Below are 27,030 nucleotides of genomic sequence, written 5' to 3' on the forward strand. Positions count from 1 at the left end.
GAAAACTAGCACACCATTCTGGAAGCTGTAATTCCTTGCCTAGTATATGTGGGGAGGCTTGGATTTTTAGTTGAATGAAAGAAATGAAGCCTGGAAACAAATACTACCATATTCAAGCAAAGCTCTAACCCAAGAGAACTACAGAAAAAGAGAAACTGATGTTGAGTGAAACAGAATAGCAATTCAGAAAGAGGCATATGTAGCCTTTTCATGCCTAGTGTTCCATTATCGGAGCGCTAAGCATGTGGGAGTTATTTATTTCCTACTGCTCAAGGTCATCGCCAAGGTCTGATTGCAAAAATTCAAAAAAATTGCAACCTTAGGCATAAATGGGTTAAAACAAAAGAAGTTCTAGATGGGGTAAGGAATTAAACACATAGAACAGCAACAATAGGCCGGGCACGGTGGCTCACGCCTGTAATCCCAGCACTTTGGGAAGCCAAGGCGGGCGGATCACCTGAGGTCGGGAGTTCCAGACCAGCCTGACCAACATGGAGAAACTCCATCTCTACTAAAAATACAAAATTAGCCAGGCGTGGTGGCGCATGCCTGTAATCCCAGCTACTCGGGAGGCTGAGGCAGGAGAATCACTTGAACCCGGGAGGCAGAGGTTTCGGTGAGCCGAGATCGTGCCATTGCATTCCAGTCTGGGCAACAAGAGTGAAACTCTATCTCAAAAAAAAAAAAAAAAAAGAAGAAGAACAACAACAAAAAACCTCATCTATAACATGATTACTTCGAAAGAGTTAGAAAACAAAATGAGCAAATAATTGCTCCCTAGGAAATACCAATGACAAATTATTAACTACAGTAAGTAAAAATTGCCAAGGAAAAAATGAAAACTCGAACAATAAAAAATTGTGTATCATTTCATAATGAAATCTAGGTCACCTAGGATTAATATAATATAATGATAATATATTATTATATATTATATATGTTATAGGCTGGGCGTGGTGGCTCACACCTGTAATCCCAGCACTTTGGGAGGCTGAGGCAGGCTGATCACCTGAGGTCAGGAGTTCATGACCAGGCTGACCAACATTGAGAAACCCCGTCTCTACTAAAAGCACAAAATTAGCCAGGTGTGGTGGTGCATGCCTGTAATCTCAGCTATTCGGGAGGCTGAGGCAGGAGAATCGCTTGAACTCGGGAGGCAGAGGTTGCAGTAAGCCAAGATCCTGCCATTGCACTCCAGCCTGGGCAACAAGAGCGAAACTCCATCTCAAAAAAAAAAACAAACAAAAATATATATATATATACACACTATATATATATATATTAGTATTTATTATTATGATATAATGAGATTATATTATATTAATAATGTAATGAGAAAAAAATACAGCACCTAGATTAAATAAAAGGCAAAGCAGGCCGGGCCTGGTGGCTCACGCCTGTAATCCCAGCACTTGGGGAGGCCAAGGCAGGCGGATCACCTGAGGTCAGGAGTTCGAGACCAGCCTGGCCAACATGGCGAAACCCTGTCTCTACTAAAAATACAAAAATTAGCTGGGCATGGTGGTGTATGCCCGTAATCCCAGCTACTCAGGAGGCTGAGGCAGGATCACGCCACTGCACTCCAGCCTGGGCAACAGAGTAAGACTGTCTAAAAAAAAAAAAAAAAAAAAGCAAAGCAATATGTAAAGTTTATAACACTATATAAAAATACGAACAAAATTCCCAACAGAAAATTGGCAAGGGAGAAAAAACAAAAAAGTTTATACAAAGAGAAATGAGAGAAATGCAGTAGCCATTAACTAGAAATCAGCGATAGAAAAACAATGACATTAGAAATTAAAGATATGCAAATTTATTCATCCATATTGAAGTGCAATGTTATGCCCCTTAAAAGAGAGAGAAAGAACAGAAGTACAGTCATTGGAGCTATTGGGTGATCAGGTCTGGACAATGCTGGTGACCCTATGTAATTGGTACTCACAGGTTTGGCAATAATGATCAAGAGCCATAATCTCTGGTTAACCTAATTCTGTAATTAAAAATTAGAAAAGCTATGTGAACAAAGCTGTTCAGAGCAGCCTTTATTTATTATTTTTTTATTTTTATTTTTATTTTTGAGACAGAGTCTCACTCTGTCGCCCAGGCTGGAGTGCAGTGGTGCGATCTCCGCTCACTGCAAGCTCTGTCTCCTGGGTTCACACCATTCTCCTGCCTCAGCCTTCCGAGTAGCTGGAACTACAGGAGCCCGCCACCACACCTGGCTAATTTTTTTTTTTTTTTTTTTGTATTTTTAGTAGAGACGGGGTTTCACCGTGTTAGCCAGGATGGTCTCCATCTCCTGACCTGGTGATCCGCCTGCCTCGGCCTCCTAAAGTGCTGGGATTACAGGCGTGAGCCACCGTGCCTGGCCCAGAGCAGCCTTTATTCATATAACAAAGATCTCGAAGTAACCCAAATATCTAGCAATCGATTTCAGCACATTTACTTGATAGACTATTTTCAAATCATTAGAATGTTAAATATGTAAAAACATGAACAGTTTTTGATGAGACAATAAGTGAAAAGTAGAACTCAAAATCGTCTGCCCCACTATGTTAAAACAATAGAGAAAGATGAGCTGTGAACAAAGAGCATAAAGCCCGAGGATTGGAGTTGTCAATGGATGTGACGATGGGAAAATCCCTCTGAGCCTGCATTTGGGCTGCTAGGAGGGGATTTGCATCAGAATCCACAGATCACCAGCACTGGGCAGCCCTAATATTTAAAATGCAGATTCTAGACTCAATCAGGCGGAAGCCCAGAAATTTGCATTGTTAACACCTGTGTGTGTGTGTGTGTGTGTGTGTGTGTGTGTTTTATAAACACAGAAGGTTGGGAACCATGGATGACTAAGTGAAGTCATTTTGTCACTCTAGATTTGAATTTTCTACAGGCTATAGAGTGCAGTTTGGCTAAAGGAAAACCTAGGTACAATCAGGACTACACATCAATTCCAGTTTGCTGTGGGTCGGGAAGGGATGGGGGCCGAGTGTGTGTGGGCCAGTGCTGGCAAGCCTTGATCTTTGCCCGGACTTGTCCTTCTGGGGAGAATTACCTGCTTCTGCTGGACCGAGGGTGACCTCATCTCTGGCTAGAGCTCGTGCTGCCATGGAAGACTGTTTCCGGTGCCCACTAATCCTTGACGTTCACCTTGTCCCCCGCCCCCAGAGAAGTCGTCCGGACCCTCCCATCCCTGGAGTCTCTGCAGAGGTTATTTGACCAGCAGCTCTCCCCGGGCCTCCGTCCACGTCCTCAGGTAAAGGGTCTTGGGGTTGAAAAGGTGAGATTAATACACCAGGGAGGAGGATTGAGTTAGCCAGTCCTGAGGGCTCAGGAGGAAGAGAGGAGCACTGCCTATCGTGTGTTCACTGGGCAACAGCAAGCAGGTACGCTGGGGTTGGGGGTGGGAGCCTCAGCCCCTGCCCTTCCCAGGAAGCCATCTCCCACTGCCAGATTTTGATTTGAGGAATAAAGATTTCAAATTATGCACCCATCAGCAAAACTTATTTGTGCCAAATAAGGGGGCAAACAGGGCCTGTTCCCATCATTTCTCATCAGAAACTGAAAGGAAAGAAAAACAGGAGATGCCTAAACTCTTGATCCTGCCTCTTGTCCCAGGAGGAGCAGGATGAAAGTGCCCCCCGACCCCCGCACCTGCTCATGGCCTGGCAGGAGGCCAAGGTCGTGGTGCCTATTAAGCAAATGTCTGTGTAACAAAAGGTATCATCGATAAAGTTTTAACAAGTTTTTTAAAAAGCAAAAGCTGTATCTTAGGAGAAAATACCTGCAACAAAGATTAGGGACAAAGGATTACAGATAACAAAAGGTGTCATCAATAAAGTTTTAACAAGTTAAAAAAAAAAAAGCAAAAGCTGTGTCTCAGAAGAAAATACCTGCAACAAAGCTTAGGGACAAAGGATTACAGACAAAGTATTCATATGTTTATATTATTATTTTTATTTGAGACATGGTCTTGCTTTGTCACCCAGGCTGGCATGCAGTGGCACAGTCACAGCTCACTGCATCCTCAAACATCGGGGCTCAAGCAATCCACCCCGCCTGAGCCTCCCATGTATTAAAACCACAATTACTTTTGTGCCAGCTAATAGCTGGGGATTACAGGTGCACGCCACCATGCCAGTCTCCTTTTAAATTTTTTTGTAGAGACAGGTCTCACTATGTTGCCCAGGTTGGTCTCAAACTTCTGGTGATCTTCCTGCCTCAGCCTTCTGAAGTGCTGGGATTACAGGTGGGAGCCACCAAGCCTGGCCATGTATTTTTAAAATATTCCTACAAATAATTAAGTAAAAAAATCCAATTTTTAGAATGGGGAAAGGCTATAAACAAGGTGGTTCACTGAAGTGGGACAGGGAATAGCCAATATAGATATGAAAAGGTGTTCAACCTCACCTTGTTAGTAACCAGGAAATGACATTTGACACTAGGCAGTCTCGTCTTGCCGGTTAGATGGACAAAGAGTTGATGCTGAAGTTGATGGTTGAGTCAGGACTTGACTAGGCTGTGAGATGGAAGAGGTACTCACAGGGGCTCACTCCTCTGCTGTTGGGAATGGAAATGGGTTTTCTGAACGGCAGTTTGGCCATTTGTATGAAAATGTGAACTGCAGGCATCCCTCAAGCCCGCAGTTCCATATGTCGGCAGCTTCTTAGGGACTACAAGTACACAAAGAGTAAAAGAAAAAACATTGAAAATCACATAAACAGGCCGGGCGTGGTGGTTCACGCCTGTAATCCCAGTACTTTGGGAGGCTGAAACGGGTGGATCACCTGAGGTCAGGAATTCGAGACCAACCTGACCAACATGGTAAAATGCTGTCTCTACCAAAAATTCAAAAATTAGCCAGGCATGGTGGCGGGCACCTGTAATCCCAGCTACTCGGGAGGCTGAGGCAGGAGCATTGCTTGAACCCGGGAGGCAGAGGTTGCAGTGAGCCAAGATGGTGCCACTGCACTCCAGCCTGGGTGACAGAGTGAGACTCCATCTCCATCTAAAACAAAAAAAAAAGGAAAAAGATAAAAAGAAAATCACATAAACAGAGAGCTGGTGAACTGCAGTGGTGCAGAATTCTATTCTAAGGTGTAAACACTGCTCTGGAAAGATCTCCAAGGCTACTGTTAGGTGGAAAAGCAAATGGCAGGATGATATAGAAACTCTGATGGAAGTCTCCATGAGGAAATCAGATGGGAAGGATTTAAACCCAAAGGGGCACACTGGTCACCACAATGCAGGGATGAGACTGGGGAGAAGGGGACTGGGCCAGGGGGATTTTGAGTTTGCCCACATTGTTTGTTTGAGTTTTCTACGGAGAACATGAATTTGTGTTCTACTTGTGCAACTTTCAAAATTCAGAAAAAAAATTTTTGCTTTCTCCGAAGTGAATGATGGGTTAATTTCTAAGAAAGTAAAAGCAAATCTAGACAAAACAGGGGCTCTGCCCGACACTTGAACTTAAGTAGTTTGAGTGGAGGAACACACAGTCAAGTCTTTGAAGTAGATTAGAAGAAAGAAAAAGCCTCGAGAGAGAGGCCAGCTGCAGTCCCAGTTACGGTGGTGCCTGGTGGAGGCCAGTCTCTGCATTTGGTGGCAGGACAGAGCAGCCACACGGTGGAGGGTGGGTCTTGCTGCCACACTCCCCTCCTCTTTATGAGACCCTGAGTCTTGAAGAAAAACAGAAAAGGTTGTTCTTGATTTGTCTTTAGGAATTCAGAAATCAAGGAGGGAGTTGAGGCTGCCTTGAGGAGAAGAAAGAACATTGGTCCATGGATCAGAAACACCTGAGTTCAAAATCTGATTCACCCTCCTGGATCTTTAGTTTCTCCATCTGTGAAATGGGGACAGTAATATCTCTGCAGGGTTTGGTTAAGGAGTGAGTGAAACTGGGTGTGTGAGACGTCTGACCCTGCTAGACTCTCACCAACATGAGGCCCTTTACCTTAAGTAGGCAAGACAAGCTGGGGACACCCAAACCCCTGTGTGGTTACTTGAGGACTGCTGGGAAGTGCGAAATGCAATGTTATCAAAATGCTGGCTGGCCTGGGGGATGGGGAAGACCTGGGTCTGCCCTGTGTGAGAAAGGAGAGCCAGTAACCTCCCTTGGATGGTTAACCTGCCTTGGAGCCCACTTCCTTTTTTTTGAAAAGTGCAACTGAAAAGCAAAGTGAAAAAACTGGGTCAGCTGATGTAAACCCTCAGGTAGCAGTCAGACCAGGCTACCCTTTAACAGGCTAAGCTGTGAATTCTATCCTCAACCTCGACACTGGTGACATTTGGGACTGGATTGTTCTCTGTCGTGGAGGACTCCTGTGCACTCTAGGAGTCCTCCACATCCTGGCCTCTACCCATGAGACACCATTAGCATCCCCCAGCTGTGACAACTGGAAATGTCTCAGACATTGCCAAATGTCCCCTGGAGGGCAAAATCGCCACCAGCTAAGGACCACTGGGCTAGCCCCCAATTCAGATCTCAGGTCTATACTAGCTGTAAACTCACCACTCTGACTCTATTCCCCCATCAGCAAAACAAGGATTAGAAAAATCAAGACATGTGAGGACTAGATGACTTAATATATTGCAGATGTGCTTGGCATATCATAAGAACTCATCAAATCATCATTAGGCAGAAGTATGAGGAAAGCTCCAGCATTTTTCTAATACTTTTTGTTTCAAGCACTAATGCCCTGTTTGTCAGTAACTTCATTTATGTTCTCTAAGATCTTGTTAGATCTCCCCTCCCAAAAGTCACGAATCCAAAGAGAGAGCCAGTGGGGGGCAGGGGACCTGCAATTGCATGGTGACTGCCCGTGGTGAAGGCAGGTCATTCCAAATGTCCTCTACTGTGAAAAGGAGGAGGCTTGAATCTGTGTTGTTTCCATTATTTATGAGATAAATAACCCTAAAACAAGGGAATACTGAACTGTCCCATCTCCTGACCAGCTTTTCTTCTCAACCAACAGGCAGCCCTTCTGTTGTTCCCTCACCTGAGTCTTAGCACCACCCCTTCAAGCCACTTCCCTAATTGACAATAACTATAGAAGAATTGTAAGCTTTATTAAGAAGCAAGGGAAAGACCAAAAAGTGGTTAGAGAAAGCACTGACAATTATTAACTGCTGTGATGGTGGAGTGATGGTTGTTGGGACGGGGAATGGTGTGATGTCTAAGGGTGGTAGTGATGGTGATGACAGAGGTGGTCATGATCATGGGAGGGCTGGTGGGGTGGAGATGGTGGGAGTGGTGGTGGTGGTGAGAGTGGAGATGGTGGTGGTGATGGTGATGGTGAGGGTGGAGGTGGTGGTGGTGATGGTGATGGTGAGGGTGGAGATGGTGGGAGTGATGGTGATGGTGAGGGTGGAGATGGTGGTGGTGATGGTGAGGGTGGAGATGGTGGTGGTGATGGTGAGGGTGGAGGTGGTGGTAGTGATGGTGATGGTGAGGGTGGAGATGGTGGTAGTGATGGTGATGGTGAGGGTGGAGATGGTGGTAGTGACGGTGATGGTGAGGGTGGAGGTGGTGGGAGTGATGGTGATGGTGAGGGTGGAGGTGGTGGGAGTGATGGTGATGGTGAGGGTGGAGGTGGTGGTGGTGATGGTGAGGGTGGAGATGGTGGTGGTGATGGTGAGGGTGGAGGTGGTGGTAGTGATGGTGATGGTGAGGGTGGAGATGGTGGTAGTGACGGTGATGGTGAGGGTGGAGGTGGTGGGAGTGATGGTGATGGTGAGGGTGGAGATGGAGGTAGTGATGGTGATGGTGAGGGTGGAGATGGTGGTGATGATGGTGAGGGTGGAGGTGGTGGTAGTGATGGTGATGGTGAGGGTGGAGATGGTGGTGGTGATGGTGAGGGTGGAGATGGTGGTGGTGATGGTGATGGTGAGGGTGGAGATGGTGGTAGTGACGGTGATGATGAGGGTGGAGGTGGTGGTGGTGGTGATGGTGAGGGTGGAGATGGTGGTGGTGATGGTGAGGGTGGAGGTGGTGGTAGTGATGGTGATGGTGAGGGTGGAGATGGTGGTAGTGATGGTGATGGTGAGGGTGGAGATGGTGGTAGTGACGGTGATGGTGAGGGTGGAGGTGGTGGGAGTGATGGTGATGGTGAGGGTGGAGGTGGTGGGAGTGATGGTGATGGTGAGGGTGGAGGTGGTGGTGGTGATGGTGAGGGTGGAGATGGTGGTGGTGATGGTGAGGGTGGAGGTGGTGATAGTGATGGTGATGGTGAGGGTGGAGATGGTGGTAGTGACGGTGATGGTGAGGGTGGAGGTGGTGGGAGTGATGGTGATGGTGAGGGTGGAGATGGAGGTAGTGATGGTGATGGTGAGGGTGGAGATGGTGGTGGTGATGGTGAGGGTGGAGGTGGTGGTAGTGATGGTGATGGTGAGGGTGGAGATGGTGGTGGTGATGGTGAGGGTGGAGATGGTGGTGGTGATGGTGATGGTGAGGGTGGAGATGGTGGTGGTGATGGTGATGGTGAGGGTGGAGGTGGTGGTAGTGATGGTGATGGTGAGGGTGGAGATGGTGGTGGTGATGGTGAGGGTGGAGGTGGTGGTAGTGATGGTGATGGTGAGGGTGGAGGTGGTGGGAGTGACGGTGATGGTGAGGGTGGAGGTGGTGGTAGTGATGGTGATGGTGAGGGTGGAGGTGGTGGTGGTGACGGTGATGGTGAGGGTGGAGGTGGTGGGAGTGATGGTGATGGTGAGGGTGGAGGTGGTGGTAGTGATGGTGATGGTGAGGGTGGAGATGGTGGTAGTGACGGTGATGGTGAGGGTGGAGATGGTGGTGGTGACGGTGATGGTGAGGGTGGAGGTGGTGGGAGTGATGGTGATGGTGAGGGTGGAGGTGGAGGTAGTGATGGTGATGGTGAGGGTGGAGATGGTGGTAGTGACGGTGATGATGAGGGTGGAGGTGGTGGTGGTGACGGTGATGGTGAGGGTGGAGGTGGTGGTAGTGACGGTGATGGTGAGGGTGGAGGTGGTGGTAGTGATGGTGATGGTGAGGGTGGAGATGGTGGTGGTGATGGTGAGGGTGGAGATGGTGGTAGTGATGGTGATGGTGAGGGTGGAGATGGTGGTGGTGATGGTGATGGTGAGGGTGGAGATGGTGGTGGTGATGGTGATGGTGAGGGTGGAGATGGTGGTAGTGATGGTGATGGTGAGGGTGGAGATGGTGGTAGTGATGGTGATGGTGATGGTGATGGTGAGGGTGGAGGTAGACATGATCATGGTGGGAGTGATAGGGGTGGAGATGGTGGTAGTGATGGTGGTGTTGGTGGTGATTGTGGTGGCCATGCTGATGACTCTGGTGGTGCTGTTGAAGGGGATCCTATTGATCAGGGCAGTGCCATTGATCATTGTGCAGAAGCAGCAGTGGTAATGGAGGTGGTGATAGTAAAAGTAGTATACTAAAGTAGCTGGGTGGAAAATTGAGGTCAAAAGCAAATGCAGCCTGGCTGCTATATTGAGCAAGGGGTGAGGTAAAGGGACATCACCTGCCTGGTGATAACCTTGGTTCCATTCTGCTTTGTGTTCACATTAGTCATACATGTGTCTGATTTTCTCATTCCACCTCTTATTATTAACTTAATAAGGTATTAATAACTTAATAAGGTATCTTATTAAGTCTACATTTCCACACCTGGCAGCATGTCTGACATAGAATAGATGCTTTGTAAATGTTTCTTCTGTGAATAAGTGCATGAGACCATGCACTCGGCATCAGGCAGAAAGGATACATGTCCTGCTCTGCCATTTACTAGCTGTGCGACCTCAGACAAGTTAGTTCATCTCTCTGGGCCCTGTATATACTGAACAACTTTACTGAGCATCTTCGTTGGCCAGACACTGTTCTGAGCCCCAACGTTGCAGTACTAAACACTGTTCTCTTGATCTCCATTCTCATGGAGCCTCCATTCAGCAGGGAAGACAAACGATGAACACATATTGGAAGGAGATAACTTTAGCTGGTGGTGATTGATATGGAACAAAACAGGGCGACTTGATAGAGGTGACCTAGTGGCTGTTTTAGACAGGGTGGTCAGCGAAGACTTCTTTGTGGGGCTGAGACCTGAATGATGAGGAGGTGCCCCTCCCAGGGGAAATTGAGTCTTTGGAGATTCCTCAGAAGGGAAGCTCAAGGCAGTTCTGACTTGAGGATGAGAGTGGCTCGGATCATGGGGTCGGGGGGTGCTGCATCATATAGGACCTCGGAGGGCAGGGAAGGGGACGGGATCATTTTCTCCTCTACGTGGAGAAGAACTGTACTGGGGTTTCAAGCAGCAGGGCTGGGTCTATTTTGGAAGTAGGACGGGAACACCATGCAGGAGGTGTAGGAGGGAGGAAAGGTAATATGCAAGGACAGTCCTCGAGTTTTGTTTAAGCAACGGAGTGGGTGAGGTGAGAAGCACCGGGGGAGAGGCAGATTTACAGGGAAGAAGAAATGAAGATCTATTTTTTGGCCATGTGAATTCTGAGAAGATTGTAGAGATCCCTGTGTCCTCATCTGCCGGAAGGGGATAATAATAGAACTTGTGGGGCTGCAGGGAGGCTGGAATGGGGTGAGGTGCGGAGGGAACCCAGTGCGTTGCCTCTCAATGGTTCTGGTTCAGTGATGCCGCCTTGATCCTCTTTCCCTTCTCTCCCAGGTTCCTGGTGAGGCCAATCCCATCAACATGGTGTCCAAGCTCAGCCAACTGACAAGCCTGTTGTCATCTATTGAAGACAAGGTATGTGTGGGGCTCCTGCGGCTTCTCTTGGTCCCCTCTTTGGTCCCCTCTTTGCATGGAGAATGTCCGGATGCACAGGCTCGGTGTCCCCTTGACCCTCTGTCTCTAACGCTGCTGCCCACAGGTCAAGGCCTTGCTGCACGAGGGTCCTGAGTCTCCCCACCGGCGTTCCCTTATCCCTCCAGTCACCTTTGAGGTAAGTGGCCATGGGACAGCAGAGCCTGGGCTTGGGCTCCACAGCTGGGCAGAGAGATATGTTCTTGTTCCTGTGGAAAGAGGGATTGGGGCTTGAGCTGGGGAAGAGCAAGAAGCCCATTAGCCAAGAATGGCAGTCAGTGGACCTTCGTCGCTGTGACGGTGGTTCGACGTCAGAACACGCACCCAGAGGCGACTGGGAAACCCCCTTTGGAGGGAAGCTACAAGGGAGGAGTGTCTCGTTGGGTCAGGCACCATGTAAACTTTGTCCTTCTCAAAATGGCAGAGATGAGTGACATCAGACGGGGCTGCAAAGTACTGCCTCAAGGGGGTGGGGAATTCAGAAAAAGAACCGTGCAATTCCTGTGATTTCCCTGAGAATGACTGGATTAGAATCTCCAGGCTTGACCCAAAATGTGTTTTTCTTTACAATCCCCAGAGATTCTAGTATATTCACCCCAGCACCGGTCCCACATGCAGGAATCCAGTATGAGACCCACACCCCCTCCGCCACACACACATTCCCCACCCCAAAGTCCTTTCTAGATGTGTTGATAATCCTCTATTAAGATAAATTTCCATTTTCTGAGCCTGCCTACACAACTGTTGTGGGGTTTCTTTTCTATTATTATCAGTAAATGTTCAATCAGTGGTTGTAACAAGGCCTGGGAGTTTAAATCTATTACTAAAATCCTTTCTGGAAGTAGGTGACACATCAGATTAATGAGTGTTGTCAAAGTCATCAGTCAATGAACCATTTCCAGCAATTCGTCTGTTTCTGCCACCAAACCTGTTGGCAGAACGGCTCCCCCACACATTGGACGAGGGGGACACCCCGAGAGTCTCTGTGATTCCCGGGAGACGCCCGTGGAAACGTGCACGTGCACCGCTGGGGCAAGAGAAGCCCAGTGGCCCCAAGAAGGATGCGCACCAGAGATTGCTCGCCATGTAGACAAGGGGTTGGGGTGGGGGAAGCCTTGCAAAAGCCCAGGCAGAAAATCAATGAGTGACACATCTCTTCCACTTCTAAGGTGAAGGCAGAGTCTCTGGGGATTCCTCAGAAAATGCAGCTCAAAGTCGACGTTGAGTCTGGGAAACTGATCATTAAGAAGTCCAAGGATGGTTCTGAGGACAAGTTCTACAGCCACAAGAAAAGTAAGACCCCCCGCACCTATCAACCACTGGCCCTCACCTGCCTGTGGAATTCCTGCCCTCTCAGCTCACCTCTCAGAAGGCCTGCCCTGCAGGTCTGTCTTCCGCACGCATGCACGCCTGCGTGCCTGCACTCATGCTTTTGTGTGTGTGTGTGTGTGTCTTCTCTTCCCCACCAGGACCCCGTGTGATCCATGCTATCACCTCTCAGTGCCAGGCACAAAGCCTTGCACAGATGAAGTCTTGTTGACAATTGGGTAGTGTCTGTAGCACAAGATAAACTAAACTGTGAGTACATGGACTCTGGAACCAAACTGCCTAAATTCACGTCCCAGCTCCGCCACTTAGCAGGTGTGTGACCTGGGACATGTCATGACCTCTCTAGACCTCAGTTTCCTCATATGTAAAATGGGGATGATAAAAATTATGTGAATAATATGCACAAGGCTCTTTAGGCTAGAGCCCAGCATGTAGTGGCCACTTTGAGAGTCAGCTGTTATTAGCAGGTTCTGAGAACCATCAAATCAACTCATCCATAAAATGGAAACTCTTCACACAACAAATGCATATAGAGAAGCTGCAGTGGGGCAAGACAAAAGGGGATCCAGGGCCAGCAGAACAGATGAGGCCCCTGCCCACATGGAATTTATATTCTGGTGCACTGAGTGGCGGATAGAGACTCAAATACATCTGTCAATACAGATGAATGATCAGGTGGATGATCCGTCAATACAGTGGATGATCCAGCTATGAAAAGTGCTACAAAGAAAACAAAACAGGGCAATGGGGTAGAGGTTAACTGGCAAGAGGGGATAGTGTAGAAAGGGCAGACATGGAAGTTTCCTCTGAGTAAAAGGCACATTGGCGGAGACCCCGAGGCTGAGAAGCAACCAGTCGGGCAGAGGTCTGAGGGAAGAGCATCCCAGCTAGCAGAGCAGCATGTGCAAACGCTGGGAGATGGGCACTGGGACTAGCAGGCCAGGGCCCAGGTTAGGGAGGCCAGGCAGGGTGTCAGGAGGCAGGGAGGTAGGCAATGCCCAGTGCGGGGCCACATGGGGCTGGAGAACAGCAGCAGACAGGACCAGAGGGTTGACGAAAGCATGAGAGTTTCCTGAGCAGCCTCCGGTTCTGGCTCACGGCAAATGGACATCTTTCTTCATCTGGGTGGCCAATGGGTTCCCCTGAGAAACCTGATCAATGTGTAGGCCCTTCCTTCAGATAAATCCCAACCTTCACATAATAGTTTGCATCCCATGTCAGGTTTTAAGACCACTATGAAGCCCCCCAAGTCCCTGTGGCTACAACAGCTTTTTTTATTCTTTAGTGTCTCAAAGTTCATTTAGAGGGGCATGGTTAAGGTTGCCACAATTAGCAGATAAAAATACAGGAGGCCCAGTTAAATTTGAATTTCAGATAAACAACCAATATAGTATATGCATGTCCCATGCAATATTTGGGACGTACTTATATGCAACAATGATTCACAGTTTTTCTGAAGTTCAAATTTAACTGGGCCTCCTGTATTTTATCTGGCTTCTTCAGGCATGATCAGCACCTTTTTTTTTTTTGAGACAAAGTCTCGCTCTATCACCCAGACTGGAGTGTAGTGGTACGATCTTGGCTCACTGCAACCTCCGCCTCCTGGGTTCAAATGATTCTCCTGCCTCAGCTTCCTGAGTAGCTGGGACTACAGGACCACCACCACGCCCAGCTAATTTTTTTATTTTTAGTAAAGATGGGGTTTCACCATGTTGGTCAGCGTGGTCTTGAACTCCTGACCTCAAGTGATCCACCCGCCTCGGCTTCCTAAAGTGCTGGGATTACAGGCGTGAGCCACTGTGCTTGGCCATCTTTTGTTCTTAATAAAGTAGTATGCACTAAGTGTGGGGAACTGGGAGGACCTTGGCAGGGCCTGTGCATTCAGAGTCCTCGCTGTCCCTGTGTCCTTGGAGACAGGATGCTCTGTCCCCCAGGTATAGGGAGGGCTCCTCTCATATGAGGGTCTATAACCTGCTTTAGAGGAATGTCAGAGGGTCCTTCCTGCACCTGCCATTGCTCAAATTCCTTCAGCTTAAAATATTCAACATGCTTAGGATGCCTATTTTGGAATAGTGCATCCTGAACCCCACTGATAGCACAGTGGGGTGCTAGTAGCCCAGCCTTGAGTCCCAGGTCAGCCACTTGTGACTTGGGTCTGGTGCCTTCTTTCTGGTCCTCAGTTTACTCTTCTGTCCAGCGGGGATAGTAGTAGTGTCTTTCAGGGCTCTCAGGAGTCTTACGTGGGTGAACATCAAAGCACCTGGTGCCCAACCTCCAGGGAGTGCTCAATACGATTGACTGTCACCACCGCCACCACCATTATTATTACCCTTCCAGGGTAGCCGTGAGGGAGGCTGATCCCAGGGAATGGCTGGGGGTGACATCATAGCTGTCATAGTCCTGCAGAGGGGAGCTCATAGCATCATGGTGGCCCCTGTGTATAGTGGCAAGTAGAGCAGGAGAAATGGGGAGTCACTGATGGTTTGAACAGGAAGGCTGTGTGGAAAGTGAGCTTAGAGTGGTGGTTTCCTCTTATCTGTTGATATGATTTGGCCATGTCCCCACCCAAATCTCATCTTGAATCGTAGCTCCCATAATCCCCACTTTTCATGGGAAGGGTGGGGAGGTAATTAAATCACTGGGATGAGTTTTTCCCGTGCTGTTCTCTTGGTAGTGAATCAATCTCATGAGATCTGATGGTTTTATAAAGGGGAGTTCCCCTGCACAAGCTCTCTTGCCTGCCACCATGTAAGACACGACTTTGCTCCTCCTTTGTTTCTGCTATGATTATGAGGCCTCCCCAGCCATGTGGAACTGTGAGTCCATTAAAACTCTTTCCTTTATAAATTACCCCGTCTTGGGTATGTCTTTATTAGCAGCGTGAGAACAGACTAATACATCTGTTAAGGAGAGAGGGGTGGCCCCAACTTGGATAAGAGGAGATGGAAACTTTAAGACGAGTGAAGATTGTCAGAGCACCTGATTACTAAAAATCTTAAGATTGAAAGAAACACCTCCCAGGATTCTGAGAAGTGCTGTGAACTTTCGTCGGTTTAATGCAACAGATATTTGCGTAGCATCTTCCGTGGGCCAGCCCTTCATCGTGAACGCTTCCTCTAAGGATTTGCTGTGGAGAAGGGAACGCTGGCACATGGGCAGGTATTAGAATGTGCTCCAGAGGAAGGTTAGTCCCGAGGGAGGACTGATTGGCTCTTTTGGGGAGTGAGGGCAGGAGAGTTCACACCACCGAGATGGCTCTGACTGGGATTTGAAGGTTGAATAAGATTTTGCGAAGCATCAGGCAGGGGAGGGCTCTGGGACTGAGAAAATGGGGTGTGCAGGGAAGGGGACAGGGTGTTAGTGAAATCGCACATTACATGTTGCTCATCTCTTGCTGTGGTTCTGGAGAGAGAAGCAGCTGGGCACGCCATCCTAGGTGTGAACAGAGCCTAGAATGCCTAAGTAAGGATTGGAGCTGTTGCTGCTGAGAGGTGGGTAATCTCCGTTGTGGAAACAGATCAGGGATGGGTGAAAGAGCTAAACTAGAGATCACTGGCCCTAAGAAAACCCAGCTCTAGTTAAGAATGGGCTACACGTGGGTGCAGTGGCACGCACCTGTATTCTCAGCTACTTGGGAGGCTGAGGTGGGAGGATCACTTGGAGCCAGGAGTTTGAATTCACCCTGAGCAACATAGCAAGACTCCATCTCTAAAAATTAAATAATAATAATAATAATGGGCTATTTCAGAGCAGGTTTGTGAGCCCTGAAGAGCGTGGATGCCCACAGACTGCCAGCCCACTCTCCGGGACTATGCCCACCTGGCTCCAGTCCTCCCATCAATCCAGGATGGTGGAGCCTGACTTCCTCTCTGTGATGACATCTGTCACATCAGAGCACAATTGACTGCTCACAAATTCCCTCCCCCTAAAAAGGGCAAGGTCTTTCCTTTACACACCCTGGACTCTGCAGGCCCCAGCTTGGGCCCTGGGGCTCAGCAAGTGCGTGCTCAGGGATTGCCAGTTGCCTGAGGCACTTGCAATATCATCCATCATAAATCCCAGCTCTGTTTCCCCTCTTTAATGTGGGCTTCACAAAGGCTGGGATGTGGATTTTTTGGTTGTTGTTAACCACTAAATCCCAGAGCCAAAACAGTGCTTAGCACAGAGTAAGTGATCAGTAAATGCATATTGAGAGAATGCATGCATGAATCAGTGAATGAATGCAAGAATGAAGGAACACATACAGGAATAAGAATGAATGTAATAATGAATGAATGCACACATGAATGAGAGAATGAAGGCAAGAATGAATGAATCTATACATGAATGAGCGAATGTGTCCTAAACCAGGTAAGATCATACAGTTCTCATGGATGCATGTTTAAGTGGCTTCTTTATAGCTGGTGCTGAAAGGCAGTGTGGTTCAGGAGTGGGTGCTCTAGGTAAACTGGATGCATGTGTTGGTTCCATGACTTGCTAATAGTATGATCTCAAGTAAGCTACTTAACTCCTTACAGCCTCAATGATGCCTCCACAAGACAGGGGTTCCTACAGGGGTTGCTGTGAGAGTTAATGGGGTAAGGTGTCTTAGTGCAGAGTCTGGCTCATGGTGAGTTTCCAGCCATGGTTATTACGACAGAGTGGTGCTCGCCTGGAGGGAATCTGTGGTTGCAAGAGTTGGAGCTTCCTTACCCTATTTTAATCACCATGTTCATGAATAGCTTTGGCGTCATGGTCTTCTACACATAGGAACAGCGAGTTGCTGTATGTTCAAATCATAAAATATTCATGCTCCGAGCACCTGCTATGCATGTACCAGGCTTTGGGATGCGAAAGTGAACCAGCCAGCCAGGGTCCTAGCTTTCAGGAAAGTTTCATTTAAATCAGGGCAAAGGAGAAAATAAACAAACACACACATATACAAACCAGGAATGTGTCAGGGAATGATAAACTCTAGACCTGGGGATTTAAATAGAAAAATATGACAATAATGGGGAAAAGCCTTTCTGAGGACATGCTGTGCCATTTGAACCGAGACCTGAGTGTCAGGAAGATGCTGGCTGTGCCCAACCCAGGGAAAGGGGCCACTGGCTTCAGTTCCAAGGCAGGAGCAAGTATGGCGTGTGAGACGGCTGGGCGGCCAGGACTCAGACGAGGCTGAGGCTGGACAGGGGCCAGGCATGTGGGCTTGCTGAGCCAGAGTACCAGGCTCACGTTTCCTTCCAAATGCAGCAAGCCACTATTAGGAGGTTTTCAGCTGGGGGGTGGCATGATTCCACTTCAAAAAGATAACTCTGGCTGCTGTACTGAGAATAAACTATGGGAAGAGAGGAAGAGTGGAGACAGGGACACCAATTAGGAGGCCATGATAGCAGCCAGGTAAGAGGCGGTGGCAGCTGGAGATGGGAAAAGGCGAACGGGGTGGGAATGTTTCAAAGGTAAACCAGCCAGCACCCGCTGATGGATACCATGTAGCAGGACAAGGGAAAAGGAACTTCCAGTGTTATTTCACTGGGCGTGGGGAAGGTGGGGCGCTGACTGACCCTGATGGAATAATAACCCTGATCAAACAAGATGTCACATCCTGGGGGCAACCGCACAGTCCTGCAAACAGATGGCAAGGAAATTCAGGGGAAGGAGACATGGCCTGATCGTAGCAGACTGGAAAAGTCTCAGAGCATTTGGTTAGCAGTGGTAGGAATCGGACTGTGGGATGCTTACTGAGGTGCAGATGAGGCTGATGTCATTTCCCTTTGGGGAGGCTTCCAGCTCAAAGTGATGGTTAAATGCATGCTCTGTCATCAGTTCCCTTCCGGAAGGCAAAACCCACAGGGAAAGAGAACGGGAGAGCCACAACATTCTGAAAGCCGGAAAGGAGATGGATAGCGAGAGTCACTTGTAGGAACCAAAAAACGAAACCCTAAGCAGGTGGAAGAAAAAACGGAGACACTGACTCACACAAAACCCACAAAGGGCTCAGGAGCTGAGAGCCTCGGGGACCCCAAGAAGTGGGGTGAAGGTGGGGTTATACACAGCAGGATCAGATGGAAGTCTATTTAAAGACAGTTCAGCCCAACAGATCACACTCCACTCCAGGTAGCCAGTGGCTCCTCCTCACTCCTTTGGCAGAAGATTGGATATTCTTCTTTGGAGAAGGTGAAGGGCTGGGAGATGCCAGGCCTGCTGCAGACAGGAGAGCCTACCAAAAACAGAGGACTAAGGGACAGTCACTTGCTGAGTGCTGAGACCCCAACCTTCTTCCCTGCCCAGCTCCCAGGATGCTGCTGGCCAGCCCCACCCTCCCTAGGCAGGAGTTAGTAGTCTTCTCTGGGAAACTTGATCAGCCCAGGGGCAAAGATGGAAAGGTGTTGCCATCACGCAGTTTCCCCAGGATTCAGCCCATCAGACCATCCTGTGGAGAAGCCCTGCTCGACAGACCCCACCTCACCATTGGACACAGATAGCCAAGGATCACCAGACACTGGAGGGAAGCTGGGGACAGAAGACAGGGGACACAAAGACAAAACACTTGGAGGGATCAAATTCTTTTTGTTTTTTTGAGACAAAGTTTCACTCTTGTGGCCCAGGCTGGAGTGCAATGATGCGATCTCAGCTCACAGCAACCTCCACCTCCTGGGTTCAAGCGATTCTCGTGCCTCAGCCTCCCAGGTAGCTGGGACTATAGGCATGCACCACCATGCCTGGCTAATTTTTGTATTTTTAGTAGAAATGAGGTTTCACCATGCTGGCCAGGCTGGTCTCAAACTCCTGAGCTCAGATGATCTGCCTGCCTTGGCCTGCCAAAGTGCTGGTGTTCCTGGACCAAACTGAGGGTCGGGCTGCTATTTCTTGTGGCCCAATAACAAGATGCAGATGAACTGGGGAAGAAGAGAGTTTTTATTTTCTGTAACTGGTTACAGGAAGAAGGCCTAGAAATTATCACCAGACCAACTCAAAATTATAAAGTTTTCCAGAGCTTATATACCTTCTAAGCTGTATGTCTACGTGTAAGTGTGTATTCATTGAAAGATATAAGTGATTAACTTCTTTTAATTTATAACTAAGGTCTGAGTCCTGAAGACCTTCCTTTGGAGCCTCAGTAAATTTACTTCATCTAAATGGGTCCAGGTGCTGGGGTGATTACCCTTATCTTGTCTCCTGCTAAATCACGGAGGTTTGGGGAGTTCCTTCAGACCTCCAATAAACTTGTTAAATCCTAAACTGGTCCTGTTAAGAATTCCTTCACCTAGGCAAGACTTCTGATGGGCTTTTGTTACATTCCAGCCTTTGTATAAGGGCACTGGCTTTTGATATTTAACTTAACCACTCAGTCAGTACTGAAACAGTTGTTACGGAGGCCTGCATTAGTGAGACCTGGTCTGCCACACCGGGATTACAGGCGTGAGCCACTGCACCCAACCTTGGAGAGATCAAATTCTATAGATAAAAAGAAATGGGCCTGTGGAATAACAGAATTATACCTAGAAAGGAACAGGAAGAGAATAAAATGAAAGTGAAAAAGGAGGAGGAGGAAGAGAGAAGGGGGAAGAAGGGGAAAGGGAAAGGAAGGACAACTCTGGGGCAATAAAAATATTATAGCAGTAATTTAAAAAAATAAGAACCCAATGGAAGAGTGGAAAGATACGGTTCAGAAAAGCTCCCAAAAGGCAAAACAAAAGGACAAAGTGATGGAAAATAGGAGAGGCAATATTTTTACAATTTAAAAGACCAGTTCAGGGCTGGGTACAGTGGCTCACGCCTGTAATCCCAGCGCTTTGGGAGGCCGAGGCAGGTGGAACACTTGAGGTCAGGAGTTCAAGACCAGCCTGGCCAACATGGTGAAACCCCATCTCTACTAAAAATACAAAATTAGACAGGCATGATGGTGCCGCCTGTGATCCGAGCTACTCAGGAGGCTGAGGCAGGAGAATTGCTTGAACCCAGGAGGCAGAGTTTGCAGTGAGCCAAGATCCACGACTGCACTCCAGCCTGGGTGACAGAGCAAGACTCCATCTCAAAAAATAAATAAAGAAAGAAAGAAAGAAAGAAGAAGAAGACCAGTTCAGGAGGGCCAATATCAAAATAATAAGGGTCAGTAAGAGAAAACAGAGTGAGAAAATTTATTAAAGAATTCAGGAAAGAGTCTCAGAGCAGAATAACACTTGCCTCCAGGTTGAAAATTGCCAAGTGCTCACACAACACAGGAGGCCCACACAACCCCGGAAAGTCTCACAACGCTGGGCTCCAAGAAAAGATCCTAAAAATGTTCAGAGCAAAAGATAGATTACACCCTGTGTCAGGGGCCCCACAAGACCACCCCCACATTCTGTGATTCCGTCAGAGAACCCACAAGACCCAGCAGGTGATCATATTCACAGCTGCGATTTATTACACTGAAAGGCTATAGAGCAAAATCAGCCGAGGGAAAAGACACATGCATGGGGTGAAGTCCAAAAGAAACCAGGCACGAGCTTCTAAGAGTCTGAGCCTGAGACCTGAGTGTCAGGAAGATGCTGGCTGTGCCCAAACCAGGGAAAGGGGCCACTGGGCACAGTTCCAAGACAGGAGCCAGTGTGGCTGGTGAGATGGCCAGGTGGCTGTGGCTCAGACAAGGCCGAGACTGGGCAGGGGCCAGGTGTGTGGGTTTGCTGAGCTAGAGTGCCAGGTTCACGCTTCCTTCTTCTTTTTTTGCTTGAGATGGAGTCTCACTCTATCACCAGGCTGGAGTGCAGTGGCATGATCTTGGCTCACTGCAACCTCCGCCTCCCAGGTTCAAGCAATTCTCCTGCCTCAGCCTCCTGAGTAGCTGGGAATACAGGTGCCCACGACAACGCCTGGCTAATTTTTTGTTTTGTATTTTAGTAGAGACAGGGTTTTACCATGTTGCCCAGGCTGGTCTCGAACTCCTGAGCTCAGGCAATCCGCCCGCCTCAGCCTCCTAAAGTGCTAGGATTACAGGCATGAGCCACCGTGCCTGGCCCACGCTTCCTTCTAAGTACAGTGAGCCACCATTAGGAGTGGCTCCACTCTTCTGTGGAGTCACAAAGGACACACTTCCCTCCTCCCCCAGTGAGGTGTGACAACATGTGTGAAATGTGGTTGTTAACTAGGGACTGGTCACATAGACACCCTCTACCTGGCAGGTGCCCAGATTACAGACTCCCAAAAGGAAAACAGGTGCTCAGCATAAACCATATTGTTTGTACAAACAATGTAGGCACAGCAAGCCACTCATCAGCTCTGGGAATGGTGGGAACCCTCCCGAAATCTAAGTTCCCAGATGACAGCAGAAAGCCAACCTTTCAAGCAAGCCCTTCTAAGGACAGCAGTCTTGGGCCTGCTGTGCTAACTCTTTTCTGAACAAGAGAATCAGAACAACATTGTTTCTCCAGCAATCCTGAAAACTAGAGATGATGGAACAAGGTTCCAGAGTCCGGAGGATAATTATTTCAAATTTAGAGTTCTGTCAGTTAAGTGTGAGGGTCGAATTTTCAGACACGCAAGGCCTCTAAAAATGTATCACCCATTCTTCCTTTCTTGGAAAGCTACTAGAGATGTTGCTCTACCAAAATGAGGGTGTAAACCAAGAAGAGGAAGACATGGGGTCCAAGAAATGGAATTTAATATGAGAGAGAGAGAAATGTATTCCTGGATTATGAAGTAAGGCCCCAAGGTTAAAACTGTGCCTCAGCCCTCGAGGTCACCAGTCCAGAGAAGACCCAGAGGCTCTGGGAAAGGCTCCCTCAGGACAAAGAAACTGATGAAAGTAGTTGGTCACATGGAAAAGAGAGTTATAAACTGGGGAAGAATTAGAAACAATAAAAAAAAAAAGTATGGCAATTACTAACTCCAGGAATAACAAAAGGTTGTCTAGAAAAAGAGAAACAATCAGGGCTGGTCTGTCAATAGCATTTCGATAATCAGAATAAGAAACACTGAGTACTTATCTGGCCAAAATTATGATATAATTGTTAGAAGGATGACGTGGGGACTGAAATTATGCATTGGCAGGGAGTCAAGGTAGGGGAGCAGGTTGTGTGTGTGAAAGAAATTTCAACCTTCATCTTCCATAGTGGACAGTCAAACATGCAATAGGACATAATGAAAACTGAAACATCAGAAAGTATTAATCTAAGCATTTTTTTTTTAAGAAACAGAGTAAAATTCCAAAAGACTCCATTAAGAGAGTTGAAATTGGTTGCCTATAGGGAGCTGGACATTGAAGAGAGGTTGGGTTGTGGGGGACTATTGTTTGCAAAAACCTTATAGAACAACTTGACTCTTTTAATTGTTGATGACAGTAAAATGTAAAATTAAATTTAGATATAAACTAAAAACAAAGCAAAAGAAGGAGAGGAGGAAGAGTAAGGAAGAAAGGAGGGAGGGAGAAGAGGAAGAAGAAGAGGAGAAGGAAGAAGAGAGAGGGGAAGGAGGGAGGCAGGGAGAAAGATGAAAAGACGATCACTCTGTCTCTGCTCAGGCCAACTCTTGCTTGTTCCAGACATCACCCTCCCCAAGCATGAGCCTCTCTTGGGAAGAGCAGCTGGAAGCAGAGGGAGCTGGGAGACCAGACACAAACTCGGGGCTCAGCCTGGGGATGGGAATTGATAGTCAGGTGCCTGGAACATAATGGAGACTGTTCATATTGGTTGAATGAGTGGATGAATGAATTAATGAATTTCTTTTCTCTTAAGTCCTGCAGCTCATTAAGTCACAGAAATTTCTGAATAAGTTGGTGATCTTGGTGGAAACAGAGAAGGAGAAGATCCTGCGGAAGGAATATGTTTTTGCTGACTCCAAAGTAAGTGACAGCAAACTTCTAAAATGGGCTGTGAGGTAGGGAGGGGACACAAGCGTTTTGAGGCTCGCTGTGTGCCAGGGAGTGTATATCATTAGCTCACTCAGTTCCCAGAACAACCCATTTCACACCTGGGAAAGGTGAGCTTAGAGAAGTTGAGGACCACGTTCCAGGTCGGCCTGGATTTGAGCCATCACTGCCTCAGGAGCAGGGAGGCTTCCCACTTTGCCCAGCTGCCTCCCAGCCTCGAGGCCACATCCTTTATGACCCATATCTAACTCAGCCCCACACCTGGAGGAAAGGCTTTCAGCTTCTCTGGCCTGGACTTGGGAAACCTTTGGGACACTCCTGGATTGATTGATTGATTGATTGACTGACTTGAGACAGCGTCTCGCTTTACCATCTAGGCTAGTGCAATGGCGTGATCACAGCTCATGGCAGCCTGCACCTCCTGGGCTCAAGGGATCCCCCCACCCACCTCAGCCTCCCAAGTAGCTGAGACCACAGACACACACCACCAGCTAATTTTTTATATTTTGTAGAGACAGTCTCGCCGTGTTTCCCAGGCTGGTCTCCAACTCCTGGGCTCAGGCAATCTTCCCACCTCCATCACCCAAAGTGCTGGTATTATAGGTGTGAGCCACCCCTGGATTTCAATCTGAGTCTTGACTGGAGCTCCATGCTAGAGACTTTCACTTCTACACTTTGCCTCTTTCTGCAGAAGTGAGATGCCCCTTCCAGGATGGGTTCCTGGGTTAAGAGGTTCTGTGGGCCACTGGGTAAACCCAGGCTGGGCCTCTGTGCCCCCAGAGTGGGTTCTTTGTGACCTGACCCCTCATCTCAGAAATTTGAACCAAGGGCCAAAACCCATCATCATGGCCTCATTCATTGTTCTCTGCCGTGCAGCTCATGTGAGGCAGTAAAAATGGATTGCACCAGCCTGAACAACACAGTGAGACCCCATGTCTACAAAACAAAAAAATTAGGCCAGGCATGGTGGGTGCCTTATGCCCGTAATCCCAGCACTTTGGGGGGCTGAGGTGGGATGGTTGCCTGAGACCAAGAGTTTGAGACTAGCCTGTGCAACATGGTGAGATCCCATCTCAAGGAAAAAAAAAAAGGCCGGGCGCGGTGGCTCATGCCTGTAATCCCAGCACTTTGGGAGGCCAAGGCAGGTGGATCACGACGTCAGGAGATCAAGACCATCCTGGCTAACATGGTGAAACCCCATCTCTACTAAAAATACAAAAAATTAGCCAGGCATGGTGGCGGGCGCCTGTAGTCCCAGCTACTTGGGAGGCTGAGGCAGAAGAATGGCGTGAACCCGGGAGGCGGAGCTTGCAGTGAGCCGAGATTGCGCCACTGCACTCCAGTCTGGGCGACAGAGCAAGACTCTATCTCAAAAAAAAAAAAAAAAAAAAAAAATAGCTGGATGTGGTGGCATGAGCCTGTAGTTTCAGCTACTTGAGAGGCTGAAGTGGGAAGATTGCTTAAGCCCAGGAGTTCGAGGCTGCAGTGAGCTGTGATCACACTACTGCACTCCAGCCTGGGTGACAGAGCAAGATCCTGTCTCAAAAAAAAAAAGAATGCAGCGCAATAAGGGTGTCCATCACATCAGGTGCTGGCTGACATCTCACATCAGGGACCCCGAGCAAGGCCAAGGGACAAGCGCTTCTGGTGCAGGCCCACAGTGATAGCTTCCCACTGAGTGCCCAGTCTCCGCTCCTACTTTCACTTCCAAAGCATCAGGGGTGGGCTGGTGGGAGGTCTAAGGTGTCCAGAGCTGTCAGGAATAATAGGGAAGGGTCTGGGAGAAACAGGAGAATGGGGCCCAGACAGGTGGTGGGAGATGGAGAGAAAGACCGCTGGGCTGGAATGCTTTCTGAGCACCTGGGCATAGGTTCAAACACCAGCTCTGCCCCATTGCTGCCACCTCAAAAGGACTGAGGCACAGGGATAAATGGAGGCCATGAATCTTGAGCCACTCCCAACTCGAGGCATCTTATAGTAAAGATGGTCATTATGACATCTTTGTGAGCTGGTGTCTTCAGGGAGGACTTACTGAGATTTGCAATTATGAGGTTGAATCATGTAAAATTTCTGTCTTTGCAGGTTTAAATAGTCAAACACTGGTCATGTCATATGTTACACCCTGAAATTTGTGTACTTTGTTAAAGTCTGCCTGCTCTATTGATTGCATCCTAAGACAGGGCCAACTGAGACTGCTTGGTGCCCCACTGGGTACCCCAGAAAAATACGTGAAAAATATTGAGTAGGCTATGAAAGCCTTCGTGTCCTCTCTTCTTTTTAACTAGTTTCTTTAATTTAAATTTTCTTTCCTTACATAAGTAATCCATTCTCCTTGCTGAAGACGTGGCAAACAGAAACAAGCAAATGTTTAAAATAAAAACACTCATATACCATGAGTTAATCTGGGACTATGCCCCTTCCAGATGTTTTTTAATTTTCTCTTTCTGTCTTTCTTCCCTTCTTTCTTTCTTTTTCTCTTGCTTTTCTTTTCTGAGACAGGGTCTTGTTCAGTTGCCCAGGCTGAAGTGTAGTGGCAAGATCATGGCTCATTGCAACCTCAACTTTCTGGTCTCAAGTAATCCTTCCACCTCAACCTCCTAAGTTGGGAGGGACTACAGGCATGCACCACCATGCCTGGCTAATTTTTTTATTTTTTGTAGAGGCAGGGTTCCCCTATGTTGCCCAGGCTGGTCTCAAACAATCCTTCTGCCTCAGCCTCCCAATGTCCTGGGATTACAGGCATGAGCCACTGTGCCAGGCCCAAATGTTTTATTAAAAATGCAATGATGCTATTCATATCATTTGTCAACTAGCTTTTCATGCTTAAAAATATATATTGTGGCCACCTGTCCTTGTTGGCAAGATAGTTCTGGATCATACTTGTTAAACACTATGATATTCTAGTTTATGGATGGTCTAGAATACTTTTTTTTTTTTGAGACAGAATATAGCTCTGTCACCCAGGCTGGAGTGCAATGATGCGATCTTGGCTCACTGCAACCTCCACCTCCTGGGTTCAAGCAATTCTTCTGCCCCAGCCTCCCGAGTAGCTGGGATTACAGGCATTAACCACCACGCTTGGCTAATTTTGTATTTTTAGTAGAGACAGGGGTTTCACCATGTTGGTCAGGCTGGTCTCGAACTCCTGACCTCAGGTGATCCACCCGCCTCAGCCTCCCAAAGTTCTGGGATTACAGGCATGAGCCACCGCACCTGGCCCTCTAATACATTATTAATGAACCTCTTAAGGCTGGACGGTAAGGTTGTTTCTGATTTTTTTCTGTACTGAGGCATGTGCTGCAGAGCTGTGACAGGGTTGGACTTCTGTGCAGCTCCTGATTACTTTGTTAAAGTCACAACCTTGCAGGGGAATGTCTGGGCCAGAAGCCACTCGCTTACGACTTTGGATGCATGTTTTCAGGTTGCTGTCCTGGAAGTTCATACTGATTTACGCTCCTCTCAGTTTTTTTGAAGCTGACCAAGTCCTTTGCAAAGTGTAATGTGCAGGGAGGCAGAGGCCTTTCTAAGTCTGTCTGCCCTTCCATCCCTAGAAGAGAGAAGGCTTCTGCCAGCTCCTGCAGCAGATGAAGAACAAGCACTCAGAACAGCCGGAGCCTGACATGATCACCATCTTCATCGGCACCTGGAACATGGGTGGGTCCACGCGCCCCCTCCCAGCTGTCACCCCCTCTGCTTCTGCTTTCCTGACTCAGGCATCCTCAAGGTGGGGTGGAGTGACAACATCCATGTCCCCTTCCTTCCTGCCCCAGGGCCCTGTCCCTAAGCCCCAGCCCACCCGCACAACCTCCTTCCTAAGGAATTCCACCCTTTTGCTGAGATGATGGGTAAGAAAAACAAGCTTTGGGACTATTGTACCCCAAGAGCAGCTGGCGTGGGTTACTCTGTATGTCTAAATTGGAAAGTTTTAGGGAAAGAGTCTGCATATCTAGGTGAAGGGGCTCATGGGCACCCTGTCAGCCCTAGGCAGCTCACCAAGGGGCTCCAGGCCTGAAAGAAAGAAGTCCACCCTGAGTAGGGTTGCCAGATTTATCAGGAGAGAGACAGAGAGAGACAGAGAGATAGGTA

General features: G+C 48.1%; 1 protein-coding gene across 2 annotated transcripts in view; it reads left to right on the forward strand.

Moving 5' to 3' along the window:
- The window catches only part of INPP5D (inositol polyphosphate-5-phosphatase D), a 149,259-nt gene that overhangs the window by 79,240 nt on the left and 42,989 nt on the right, over positions 1–27,030 (forward strand). For both annotated transcript variants that reach the window (XM_054477564.2, XM_054477565.2), the window contains exons 6-11: positions 3,169–3,256; positions 10,650–10,730; positions 10,855–10,926; positions 11,957–12,080; positions 22,811–22,917; positions 26,496–26,598. In XM_054477564.2, the coding sequence (XP_054333539.1) occupies positions 3,169–3,256; positions 10,650–10,730; positions 10,855–10,926; positions 11,957–12,080; positions 22,811–22,917; positions 26,496–26,598 (575 nt within the window). The remainder of the gene's footprint in view (positions 1–3,168; positions 3,257–10,649; positions 10,731–10,854; positions 10,927–11,956; positions 12,081–22,810; positions 22,918–26,495; positions 26,599–27,030) is intronic.

The sequence above is a fragment of the Pongo pygmaeus genome, chromosome 11 (assembly GCF_028885625.2).
Source record: "Pongo pygmaeus isolate AG05252 chromosome 11, NHGRI_mPonPyg2-v2.0_pri, whole genome shotgun sequence".
In the NCBI taxonomy this organism is placed as follows: domain Eukaryota; kingdom Metazoa; phylum Chordata; class Mammalia; order Primates; family Hominidae; genus Pongo; species Pongo pygmaeus.